This window comes from Pterocles gutturalis, unplaced genomic scaffold, assembly GCF_000699245.1.
Source record: "Pterocles gutturalis isolate BGI_N339 unplaced genomic scaffold, ASM69924v1 scaffold11327, whole genome shotgun sequence".
In the NCBI taxonomy this organism is placed as follows: domain Eukaryota; kingdom Metazoa; phylum Chordata; class Aves; order Pterocliformes; family Pteroclidae; genus Pterocles; species Pterocles gutturalis.
This window is the reverse complement of record NW_010112843.1, coordinates 1-13,467: the sequence shown is the minus strand read 5'-3', so window position 1 is coordinate 13,467 and position 13,467 is coordinate 1. Positions and strand designations below refer to the sequence as shown.

Below are 13,467 nucleotides of genomic sequence, written 5' to 3'. Positions count from 1 at the left end.
GCAAAAGAATGTTAACTGAAGTGTGGCATAATGCTGTAGCTTGTTCACATTCAAATTTAAAATAATAAAAATGAAGGAGTGGAGGAAAGAGAACTATTTATCATGTGGTTTATCCACTAAAACAATTTCAACTTGTAAGCCCAAATTTATTCATGATGTTAGTGCCATTACAGCACAGGTGATTTTATCCCCCCTGCTTTTCTTCCATGGGTGTTGCTGTCAACTCTCCCCAGTCACCTCAGTTAATTCATTCCATGTGACACAAGTAATTATCCTAAGTTCCATGCTGACTGCAAGGATGTGAAACTTTGGAATCTGTGCAGCTATGATGTCATCAGGGAGTCATTAATGTAAGAGCAGCTTATGTGGAGGCCTGAAGGCCCATGCCAATTAATCACGTTCCCATATGAAAGGTATCGATTTAATCATTCTGATGCAGGCCTGTCAGAAGTGTAATTGTCCACTGAAAGTACAAATGGGTAAATGGACATCCTAGCAAAAGGCAGCAATCTTTCAAAGGAACATTTTACATTATTCAGATCATTCCACTTGTTTTCCTCCTCCTCATGCCCCCAGCCCAAGTCTGTTATTGATATAAAGGTTGAAGCTGAGGCAGCTTAACTGTTACGTGGAATGACCTTTACTTTTAATATTAATATATTATTGTAAAGTCTATGAGACTCATAAATGCAATTTTAGAATTCATATGAAATGCCACGTGCTGAACCTATTGCAACTTTTCCTCTAGTCCTGTGGCAGGTTGCAAACTATGCGAATTAATATGCATCATATTCTTTCCCCTTTATTTACTTAGAGAGGTTTGCCGAGCAACTTTATCAAGAGTAACATTATCAAGAGCTTTCCTGCAAGCTTCTTTATCATATTCACATCCGTGTCTGCTCGATACTTGTCACTGTCAATCAAATCGCAATAATACGCAGATGATTTGCTCATTTGGTTTAATAAAATCTCTCTGCTTATTTGCACTGCAGTCATTATGCCACATAATTGCTCTGCCGCTGAGGTGAAAGGCAGCCAGTTGCCTGGGGGATAAGAAGAGACTATTGCTATATGAAGGATTTGTTTCTTTGCCTCTGTCTCTCCCTAGTCACTCATATCCCTAAAATTAATATTGTATTTGAATCCAGTCCTGCTATTCTTATGCAGGCTAACATTGTTATTACTTATTATTTGGATGTGAAGTCATTTATTTTTAGTTTTGATGTCCAAGCTGTCAAGCTAAATTTCATTGTGTACTGCCACATACAATTTTTAACTGCCACTTAAACTCGATTCTAAATCCAAATTATGAAGAGAACATGTTCAAAGGAATGGGCTGACAGGAAGTATAGCTACAATTTTTATTTCCCAGGAAATCAAAGTATAGATCTTGTTATTGTTCCGTGGTGGAGATATGTGCAGTTTTCATACTTCATAATCTTTTTTGTATTGGCTGGACACTGTGATTCAGAAACAGAAAAAAGGGGGCTATTTATGCATATGAGCAGCCCTTAGGGCGCAAAACAAAGGCATTCACTTCCAGAAATGATATAGCACGGAACTAGCTCAACTTACTGTTATAAATTCATGAATGATTTGTACTCCGTTTTCCAGTAGATTCTACTATGACAGATAGTGGAAGTAAAAATGAGAAATCTATCCGTATAACACAAACCTTAGGTCCTTCACTGCGCAGTTGATATAGCAGTCACTGCCATATCGTAATAATCGTGCTCCTGTATTTTGGGGGTGATTCCATCTCAGTGATTCCATACTCATTAGAAGCCTAAAATACTTGTATTTTTAAATGTATGCCAAACAGCAAGTCCTTAATGGTTTATTTTAAAGAAAATTAAAAACAAGACTAAAATTGCCTATGAGACAATACATCTATGTTCAGCTTCCCTCTTTTTATTCAAAGTCCTGCATTGAGCTTAACTAGAACTCTGTTGGTCGGTCAGAGGAAGTACTAATATTTTAAGTCAGTAGGACTTGAGGACATCTTTTCTATTTGTATAAACTCTATCTAACAGAATTCAGATATAGAAAGAGTGAGTGATTAGTCATAATATTAACATGGGGATAGTTTCTTTAGCTGCCTGAATTCAGAAAGTCCACACTTAAATAAAAGAGCCCATTAACTCACAGAAGGCCAAAAAAGGACTAAAAAGTAATCTCCAGCCTTTGTGGTAGGCCATTACATTTCATTCAGTCAATGAGACACTGAACCCTGTAGCTAGATAGAAGAAATTTATACTGTGAGATTTTCATACTCACTTTGAAGAAATCAAGAGATACAAAATAACTCCTTTCAGTAGTTAGATTAAGTGGTTAATCACTGTCACTATTAAAATATTTACTGAATGTCTTGTTTGAAATTGGTTCTTGTTATGGCTTTCCATGCTAGGCTACAAAGATACTTATTTCCCAGCATTTTGTCTCTGTTTTCTTTCATCTTGTAATTGAGTTCTTTCTCAGTAGTTTTTAGCAAAATTAACATATCCCTTAACATGGCATTTCACCAGCTTTTTATGTGTACATGGCTCTTTGTTTTTATCAGAAGTGAGTAACGACATCAGATATCTGAGCAGTGTTTTGGTATAGCATTAATCTTTATTTTGGGGAGCAAGGAGGCATAGCAGTTGTAATGGGCAGCTAATATTGAGCTTTTTTTTAAATATAAGAAAGGACTGCATTTCTTTTTTTTCTTCACTGTATTTAGTTTGCATTTTTGTTTGAATGAGCATAAGTATGCAGCAGTTTGTCTATGTATTTTGATCATTATTTATCACTGTGGAATGGAACACACATTTGTATTATCCAAATACGCTTGCAAGTCTTATTTCCTAGGAAAAAAGTGTATTAGGTCTGTTATCAACCCAGCACTGGGATCTCTTGTACTGAGATAGGTACATGCAAACGTGCAAGGTGGGGTGTGGGTATCAGAAGCACACTCTAGTTAGATGCCACAACATTACTTGCCTAGGCTGCTTCTACTTCATGAATGATCTTGGATACTCCTCTTCTACATTACACATTGCAGATTTATTCTAAGTCAGCGTTCTCATTATCCTTCCTGAATAACACTGTTCATCAAAGGAAATTGGTAAAAACATAGACATGTCCTTCAGCTAGTTAAACCCACAGATGGAAATCTAGTAAGTAGGAAAGGGAAATGAGCAGTTTTTCTCTTAAGTTTGAGCCTACTAAAGATCTTTTCACCAGTCTGCGTGGCTGTTACCATTTACATGGCATTTTTTTCTGTAGAATACAGTTCCTCATCCTGTCCTCTTCCATAATGTGGAACCAGTGCCTGCTTGCAGCCCGCAAACCCAACTGTGTTTTGGGCTGCATTAAAAAAGGGGTGGCCAGCAGGGAGAGGGAGGTGATTGTGCCCCTCTACTCGGCTCTTGTGAGGCCCCATCTGCAGTGCTGTGTCCAGGCCTGGGGCCCCCAGCACCTTCAGGAAGGACGTGGAGCTCTTGGAGCAGGTGCAGAGGAGGGCCACTAAGATGATCAGAGGCTGGAGCACCTCTCCTATGAGGAGAGGTTGAGGGAACTGGGCTTGTTTAGCTTGGAGAAGAGAAGGCTCCGGGGAGACCACATTGTGGCCTTCCAGTACTTGAAAGGAGCGTATAAACCGTATAAACAGGAGGGGGAACGCCTGTTTACGAGGGTGGATAGTGATAGGACAAGGGGGAATGGTTTTAAACTAAGACAGGGGAGGTTTAGGTTAGAGATTAGGAGAAAGTTTTTCACCCAAAGGGTGGTGGCACACTGGAACAGGTTGCCCAGGGAGGTCGTGGATGCCCCATCCCTGGAGGCATTCAAGGCCAGGCTGGATGTGGCTCTGAGCAGCCTGGTCTAGTGATTGGCGGCCCTGCATATGGCGGGGGGGGTTGAAACTAGATGATCACTATGGTCCTTTTCAACCCAGGCCATTCTATGATTCTATGATAATTTACCTTTGCTTTCGTATTGTGTTCTGACTCAAATAGGTGTTCACTACAGACCAGCTGTTGCTACTGCTGACCAGTAGCCTATACAGATCATGAAACGGAAGGTCTTGTGAGGGTGACCAAGCAGTGGAACAGGTTGCTCAGAAAGGCTGTGGTGTCTCTCCATCTTTGGAGATATGCAAAACCCAGCTGGATGTGGTCCTGAGTGATCTATTCCAGCTGACCCTGCTCTGAACAGTGGGGCTGAACTAGACAATATCCACAGGACCGCTCCCACCTCATCCTTTCCGTAACTCAAGGATGCAGAAGTGCCGTATAAGTTGAAATAATTCTTTATATAAAGGATGTATAAAGATGTAACATTATTTATTGTCATAGTTTGGTAAGGAATAATTTTATAGTGAGATAAAAATATTAATCTGCATTACCGGTTATAAAGAACTTATTTTGCCTGATGGCTGAGGGTTTTGGTTGGTTGGTTGGGTTTTTCTGTTTTGTGTTGTTGTGGGGTTTTTGTTGGTTTTTGTTTGGTTTTTTTTAGGGGGGAGTTTTTTTTCTAAAAATACAGAACTACTTAGCTAATTTTAGGCCTGCCAGACTCCATGCCATTTTAGTCAACAGGAGCAGATTCAAAATATTTTCTGCTTATTAAATTGTAGGCAGGTTTTTCAACCAGATTTCTAAAGAGGCCAGCCACAGAAAACTTCAACACCAAGCCCTAAAGATTGTTTTGAAACAAAATCTTTATTCAGATTAATCACAAAAACACTCAGTGAGGAAGGAAGGAGAGTTTCATTTCCCCATCCTTATGGTGATTGATTCTTTCTAATCTCTAATATGAAAAAGATCTTAATTCTAAATATGCTTATTTTGTCATGGTGGCTGATTTGGCTTTATGAAATGTAGTGAGTGTTTGGAAGAAATGTTAACGATTGTATGCTTAATGGCCTTCTCACATGGAAGAACAGCTGTTGTGTTACTATTGTTTTAATGTTGGCTCACTTTCTTGTTTGTAAGCAATCCATTACACGTTCCCTTTTAAGAGCATGCTTATGCAATTTACAACAGGAAGTAGCAACAGTCTTTAAAAATAAATTTTTGCCTATATTTTTTGTAGAGTTATCTTCATTTCAGACAAATTGTTTTTAGAAGCTGATAGGATATAGAATTGTGTATTGCCGAAAATTAAAATAAAAAGAGTTTTTCTAAAAATACAGTGCTTAGCTCGGTGTGCAGCTGCCCTTACTACTTAAATAAGGTGTTGGCATGTTTGGATTAGCACTCTATGAGTTTGTATACGTAGACTTGTGCATAGACATACACAGACCGAGGCTGTCATAAATTTAAAAAGATGGGGAATTTTCCTCCAGCCCAAATACCCAAAGCACCTGCCTATGTTTAAAACTTTGTTGGGAAGGATTTACAGAGGTGCTGAAAAGAAAAATGAATTTATAATTACACAGTCTGTACTGAAATAATGAAGTAATTCAGTTGTGACAGCAGCTCTTTCCTTGGCTATTGAATAAGTTACTTGACATTTTTCAGCAATATGCTCTGCTATAAATTGGAACCAATATATAAAAAACCACAGAAAATACTGCATCAGGGAACATTCTATCCACGATTTTCATAAGAGAGGGAAATCTAATATTGTACCCTGCTATTAATTAACATTAGATTTACTATCTGAAAGAAGGTGTTTAAAATTCTGCAAAATGAGACATGATTATCTTTGTATAGTCTCTTTCTCGTAATCTTCATTTTCCAAACGCATTAAGGGACCTTATATTCGCAAAGTAGAAATTATTAAGGATAATTAAGATGAAAGTTTTATTTGATAGAGGAATTCTCATGATGTTTGGAAATACTCAGTTTAAATCTAATCTCAGTTCACACTCTTGCTTTTTAGAATGAAATGCCATGTAATAAAGGGAAACCACAAACAGCCAAGCCATGCTTTGAAACTGCAGAGGGCACTACTTTTGTCCCTTAAAAAAGAAGATCAATTAAACTTCCCAACGTCTTGTGGTTTTGGTAACTGTCAAATGGATAGAAGATAGGACTGAAGAAAATGATAATCACAGTACCTTAAGGAAACAGAAAGAACTGAATGGGAGATGAAAACTTACACTAACCTACAAAGAAAAAGTTGCAGGTAGCATAGAAAAGCTACCAAAATTCAGATAAAAAATAAAACACTTGAAATGGATGTGGACAGAGATGTTCTATTGAAGATATTTTTGCCAACACAAGTTCTTACTCATAGATGAAATAGCTCGACTGAAATCTTATTTAAATTAACAGAAATTTTGTCAATACTTTTAATTGGTCTGTAATGTCCCTAAAACATTAATTTGTGAATAGTCAAATTGGCTGTGAATAGGCAGAACTGGGAAGCAGACTGAAGTTTCTATATCTTGGTCATGATGCTAAGAGGCTAATAATAATATATTTTTGACTTTAAATCACTTCCTACTGAGCAGATATTTTATTTTCCATCTACCAGTGTTTGTTTTTCTGAAGCTCTTCAGCTGTAACTGAAGATAGCCAGATCCTGAATCCAATTGCATTTCCAAGATAGTCAGTCACCTGAGTCAGTGCTCTCCTTGCTTCTCTCTTGCTCATTGCAAGGGATCCATTTGCAGTGGAACCAAAATCTTACTCAGCTTGCGTTGACTAAAAATGTGAGAACATGTGCAGCTCCTGCATGCTTGTTTCCAGTGTAGGAATGACTGTACCACATCTGCTTCTACCCCAAAGGCCAGGATGTGCAGGCTGTGGGAAGATGCTAGGCTGTTATTCTTTTATTTCTATGGTTCAGTCTAGCTTTAGAACGAGCTAAATGGAGTGATTGTTTTCTTTATATACTGTCTATGGTATTTCTGTTTAGTTTAAGCTGGAAATATATGTACAGAATATCAAACTTCCAAAAAATTGGGGAGCAAGGGGTGTGTTTCTGAGGTTTCATTCAGTTCTTTATGTTTGCAAGCGTAGCTTCTCTGTCCCCAGTTATAAACTCTGAGTAGGTAGCATTGGCTACAGTTTCTCTTTGGAGGGATGGAGGTAAGAGAAACAATTTTTCTCACAAACTTATCATTTATTGGAATACTGAGGTCTCCAACCTCAACTGTTAGACTCCATGACAGGGCAGCTAGTAATAGAGATTGGCTCCCCAAGGGGTCGGATGAGACCTAGAGAAGGCGGGATGTTACGCCATGGATTAGAAGCATGGGATATACGGTGCTGCTAAGTGGCATGCTGTTTATTTCAGCACATTTATTTCTGCACAGGCGTTCACTAGATGACATGTTCATATCCTGCTTTTTCTTTCTGCCTTTGAAGCAAGGAGCCCTGTACTGTTTTTTACAGTTGAGATGTATTTGGGGTTTTTTAGCTAAAGAGAGAGAGGGTGTAAACTTTTTAAGTCTCTTATTTCAGCTGTGAGGCTTAACTGGTCTGATGTGATGCTCCTTCTCACGTAGAGAGGACTTTCTGCATTATTTCTCTAATTATCAGATCTTGCTAATCTTACTGCTGTGTTCTGCCCTAGGGAGCCCCCGATCATCTCTATTTGGAACTGTATTAGTTCAGCTAGGCAGACACCATCGTTGGTAGCTTTTCATGGCTGTTCCCCACTGAATGCGATAGCTTCCTTTGCATATCCACCCTCTCTCTCCAGTCTTTACTCTTCATATTCAGTTCTTTGATCAGTCATACAGTAAGTTTTTTAAATATGCAGCTTTTTAAAATTATCAACCACTTACTCCCTGCTTAATATGTCACTTTACCAGGAAAGTAATAAGAAGATGAAAGGAGGAAAGTGACTTTTGTGTAGAAATCTGGCTCGAGGTGTGAGTGGAGAAAAAATACAGTCCTACTTTATTATGTCTTATCATCTCTGAAATTATGTAGGTATTTTTCAGTCAACAAATTAATTTTCAGATGGAAAATCACAGTTATGAATAGGTTTTGGTCTGCCTTTCAGTCATCACATCATACCATTACAGCAAAAACTGGAGTTCATAATGATATTGTGGAAACTGGTGATCAAAGGTTGTTTACATGGGCTGTGTTCACTGATTTGCCAAAGTTGTCTCATACAGATGCACTTTAATGACTATTCTCTGCAAAACTGATTTTTCAAAAAAGATTCTTTAATCTGATTACTCTGTAATCTTAGTTATTCTTGAGAGTGTGAGATTACATACAGTATGTTTTACATTATTATGATTCAAAAGGTTCCACGAAAGGAAGGTATTGCAAAAAAATAACCCCATCTTATTCACAAGGAAACAGTAATTACAGTTTTAAGTCTAATTTTAAACACCTTATGAAAAATCTTCAAAGAATGGCTGTGAAAAATCTGAAATGAGGACTTTTAATTCATCAGTAGACATACATACACAAGAGTTAAATATAGGCTCTTATCTTGAAAATTGCTATATAAAAATAAGTTGTATGGATTTGTAGTTTTAGGATTAATTTCATGTGTTAGCATTTACAAGGCAGAGGATTTATATATTTTCATACCCATGGAACATATTTTCAAAACATGTGACAACCAAGTTAAGTGCTTCTCAACCACTTCTCTTTTCTGGGATATTTTACCCTATGAACAAGTATTCCCATAAGTAGAAAAACAGTGCAATTGGGACCTAAAACTTCTTTAATGGGATTCATTCTGACATCATAAGCCTCTAGTCAGTTTCAAGGATCCAACTTTTCAAAAAAAAATAAATCTATTGATAAAATAGTCCTTCCTCTCCTCAAAATGGCGAATTACTTCCAAAATTATACTGTGCAGAATCAAAATTCATCTTAGAACTGTAATTCTCACCATTCAAATAAGAGCTACTACGTAAGCAAATAAAAAAGGAATAAAAAAAGTACTGTAAGTCAGTTTTAAAGTTTTGTGGTTCTGAATTCTGCACAGTTGGACTCTCAATGACTAAGGCTTCTAGCTCATAAATTATCGAATTTGAAATACATTCAGATTTAAATGTTTAATGTAGTTTTTCTGCAATGCAAGAGTATTGAAGAAAGCGTAGTTTGAAGGCCATAACATGATCTTTAATTAGTCACTGATAGCTTCTGCTATTCAGGAACCATTAATACAGCCAGTCTCTCATGTTGCTAAATACATTGACAGCCTTACAAACATAAAAGTGTACAAATATTTTATACATATGTATTCTTTTTTAGATGAAGTGAGTCTAGGTAGCTAGGAGGCTTGCTATGGGGAATAAGTAAATTTAGTATTTTTGCCCCTCTGTTATAATGGTGAGTTTGCTGCTGACTGAGCAGAGACCAACAGTAGGTCCTGCAATTCTACCCTAACAACTGAAGAACAAATTTTGATGATGCAGTTAGCACTGTTTCATCTTCTCTCTTCCTCAGGGAAAATAAATATGCAGTCAAAAGCATTTTTATGTTGGTGCATCTATAGCTACATCCGTTCATAGCTATTTCATTGTAATAAAAGCATTAGGAAAAATAAGTACAACATCTGTAAATGACAGCACTATAAGAAAAAGTTTCCAGCTTATGCTTGGTTTTAAGAAACCAGAGAAATATCACACTGTTAAGTGTAAGCTAGAAGGGGGTTTTGTATTTGATTTGCTGTTTGTTTCCAATCTTTTTCCTTGAAAAAAAAATGAACTCCTAATTAATCTTTGCTAATTTTGATGTTTTCTTTCTTGTATTTTGTTAACAGGCTTGTTTTGTGCCAAGGTAAATCTGGGTGAAACTGAGAAAAATGGCAGTTTCAAATCCAAATGGAGCAGTGTGCCAAAGGAGCTCAAGAGACCCATACCCCAGCACGTCTTAAAGGAACCATGGACAGCATTTTCTGTCAAGCTATGATGGCCTGTACGGGAACTAGCATTTTAGGTAATAAGTTTTGGGGAGGCCTTCCCAGGTAAATACCTTTCTTCCATATACCTGGTATTACCAAGCAAGAAGGGCCAGAGACATTCAATAGCTCTAGCCTTACCAGAAAATCTGTTCCAAACAGTTGACTCAGATACTGTTTGTTCTACTGTCCTTCAGAATGATGAGAGAACTGTGGTTGTTGTACACTGTGAAATAACCTCCTTCTATTCACTGATTCATAGATGTATTTAAAATGAAAACACCCATTTAAAAATATTTTTGTATGTTTATCAACATCTTTTAGGGATCTGATAATTTCTTTCTCTTGGTTTACTGAATGGATATGTCCTGTTATCAGCAATTCCACATCCACCATTCAGTAATTATGCAAATAGAGACCAGCATGGAGAAACTGAAAATAATCCCTGCATCAGAGAGTACAGCATTTTCACAAAGGTTTAAAATCAAACAAAAAAAAATCTAAAATGACTACTTGAGTGCTTTTATTTTTACTTAGATTACTTCATGAAGTGTTCTTTTAGTATACAAATCACAAAGGAATTGTACTTGAAAGTACAAAAAAAAAAGATCTTCAGGGGTTCAGGTTTTTAAACCATGTCTATAATTCTGCTTTTTAGCTTTGAGAAAAGAGAAAATACCATCTTTCACCTTTGTATTTTTAGAGAGAAAAAGTCATCTAATCTCTGTAGTTATCAAGTGAGGTAATGTTTTGTGTAGCTATTTAGGTTATTTTTCACAATTCTTGTATTAGTGTCCCTATAGAAGTACCAGGAACTTCAGTGGGAGATAAGCACACGTATTTGTTTGCAGCTAGGAGCACTGGGCCTGATCGTTTCTTTTTGTCACACAGCACATACCGTGTTCCAGTCGGCGAAGCATTTTTGTCATTTATCCGCCTGTGGGTGACAACGTGCGACCAGCGCAGCGGCAGAGCTCCACCCAGCGGTGCCCGGCGCTCCCTCGCGGCACCCAACAACCGCGGGGCTGGCTGCCCTCCTCCCTCCAGTGCAGGTCACTGCTCAGAACTGCCCGAATTCTGGCCCACACTGTCAGTCAGAACCATCCAGAGTCTCTGCACGCTGAGCAATTAAACATCGTATTGAACATGCATTAAACGATACGGCCGTCGCGCTCTTCCTTCTTCCACCGAGAGGCAGGTAGGTGCTTGGCAGTTTTAGCTTTTGATTATGAGTTTTGGGGTATGAACGTAGATATTGTGAAAAACCTTGGCCAACACTTTTTTCCTATGCAAGCCTAAAAATATTGTTTTAAATTAAATTCCTTACGATATTTATACTTTTGGGTGAAACAGATACAAAGTATCTAAAGATAGGGAAAAAGTTTATTTAGACTTGTATTAATCATAATATTTTCCGCAGGTACCAAGCAACAGGCAAAGAAACCTTTCATAAGGTAAGCAATATACAAAAAGCATTCTAGGCCAGATTACTCTCTCATATCAGTCAAAATACAAGGATTTTATTAAGTAGAATTCATTCAGATCTGGTGTAACTAAGAAGACAATGTAGTCTACCATGTAATTTTTTTGAGGCGTCTGTATTTTAGTTCAGCTTGCAGGTTGTCAACTTTCTGCATTCCTCTTCAAAGTCATTATGTTTACCTATTCTGGTGTCATTGATTTACCGGGGTGTAAACTTTGTCTTCATTTAACTTTCCTGATGTGTGAAGCTCACCTGAGGACATCTATTTGGATGGGCTTTGGGTTTCAGAAGCAAAAGAGGGCATAAACTTTATTACACTGCAGTTGTACAAGCAGTACTGCTAACTGAGGTTTACACATACACCCAAAGATTTACTATCACGTTTTATTGAAAGACATGTTTTCAGATTTCCTCACTTGATCACACACAGGAGGAAATGATGCAACAAATCCAAGGACCTAAACCAGAATGCTTTGATATTTTAAGAAAACATTCAGCATCATTTGAGCACAGATACACTATTTTAAGGGATGACCTTGCACCCAGATTGCACACAGATAACTGTTTCTGGATTCACACAAATGATGATGTTGCAGATCTGTATGTTAATTACAAGTGGTTCTAGTAAAAAATTATTTTTAAAGTGTTTTCCTTATCAGTGGTTCTGAAAAAAAGCATTTAAGAAATTGTTTTAGATGAAAACTAGTTGGTTTCTTGTCAAAGTATTATTTCTGTAGTTGGCAAAATATGAAACTTTGGATTCTAGTGGGGCTTGGAGGATTGGTGTGTTCAATGGCTTGATAAAGTATTCCCTCTCAGTCCTTGGTATCAAAGTTAAAATATTATTCACATTATGATTCTGATATAGTTTTGCAACATCCTGAACATGTCCACTCAATTAACATGAAAAAATTGTTTAAGCCACAGAATTTTGCAGTACAAGATGTATGACATCTGCATAACATGTAAATGAGCACTTAATGAGCACTTGGCATTCCTTAGAAAGATCAGGACCTACTCCAGGCAAGACACCCTGAGGAATGGTTAGGTCTGAAGACCCCACTGGTGAAGGTCACCATGTAAAAGAAAAAAAATATTTCTGGAAATGTAAACTTCAACAGAGAGATGGTGTGAAGATTTAGAGCAGAAAAAATAAAATATATATAGTAGAAGAGAGATTAAGAACAAAAAGGGAGTAGCAGGTAGGTGACCGATACTGCATGTAGCAGTGGAAGGTAGATAATTCAGGATATGAACATAAATGGAAGTTGTGCAGCACTTCAGAGGTGCGGGCAAGGAGCTTGCTTTCGAAACACTAAAGAACAGGAAATTGCAAAAGGGTTTTAGAAGCTGAGACAGTGGTTTGGCCAGAATCATGTTATTAACCCAGTGAAGACTTTAAACTGGCATTCTGGGGACAGGAAGATAGGAGAAGGTTACAATAATTGAGATAAAGTGATAACCTTAGTATGGTATTTTTGCTCATATCTTGGGAACAAAAAAAATCCATCATGTACTCATTGATTTTCTCTGTAATTTTTATACTTCAGGTAGCATGGATTTTGCTGTCATCTTCCAAACCTTGACAAATTACTTCAGCTTTGGTATAGCATTTTTGTAATTGTTCTACTGGGCTCAGCAAAAGTCTAATCACAAATAAAAGCTCACTCCCGAGTTTTATTTTGCTCCATCTCTTCAGCAGCTTTAGAGCTAAATTGTGTATGTACACGTACGGGTATGTATCGTTAATGGAAAATTCACCCTCTGTGTGTGTGTGTCTGCACGTATACCTGCTCAGAAACAGTAGTGGAAGCTGGTATGTATTTTTAACTTAAAAAAAAAGGAGAAAATCTAGCTAAACCCTGTTCTGAAGGATGTAAAAAAAAAAAAAAAAATTGCCAAAGGTCCATGAGTGATGAGGTCCTCACTGCTCCGAGGATGATCTGCGCCGGTCCGTTCCCCCTTGGCCACCCCGCTGCTGGCGGGACCGAGCCCCTTACCGAGAGCTGCTGGCGCGGAGGCAGCTGGCCCACGGCCGCGGGGCTGTGGCGGGTGGCTCCCCTCACGCTGTCCCTTTTCTCTGCCTTCTCCAGCCCTGCTGCAGCCCCCGGGACGCAGTCCGGCACTCTAACCTCTCCGCCCGCTCCACACCGGTTTCCGCTCGGACCAGGGAC

General features: G+C 38.0%; 1 protein-coding gene across 1 annotated transcript in view; it reads left to right on the top strand.

Annotated features, from left to right (window-relative positions):
• The window catches only part of LOC104462318 (protein fantom-like), a gene marked incomplete at its 3' end in the record, with an annotated part of 97,888 nt that extends 86,624 nt beyond the window's left edge, over positions 1-11,264 (top strand). Inside the window, exons 16-17 of the mRNA XM_010074220.1 lie at positions 10,702-10,899; positions 11,231-11,264. Of these exons, the coding sequence (XP_010072522.1) occupies positions 10,702-10,899; positions 11,231-11,264 (232 nt within the window). The remainder of the gene's footprint in view (positions 1-10,701; positions 10,900-11,230) is intronic.
• Between the last annotated feature and the right edge of the window lie 2,203 nt (positions 11,265-13,467).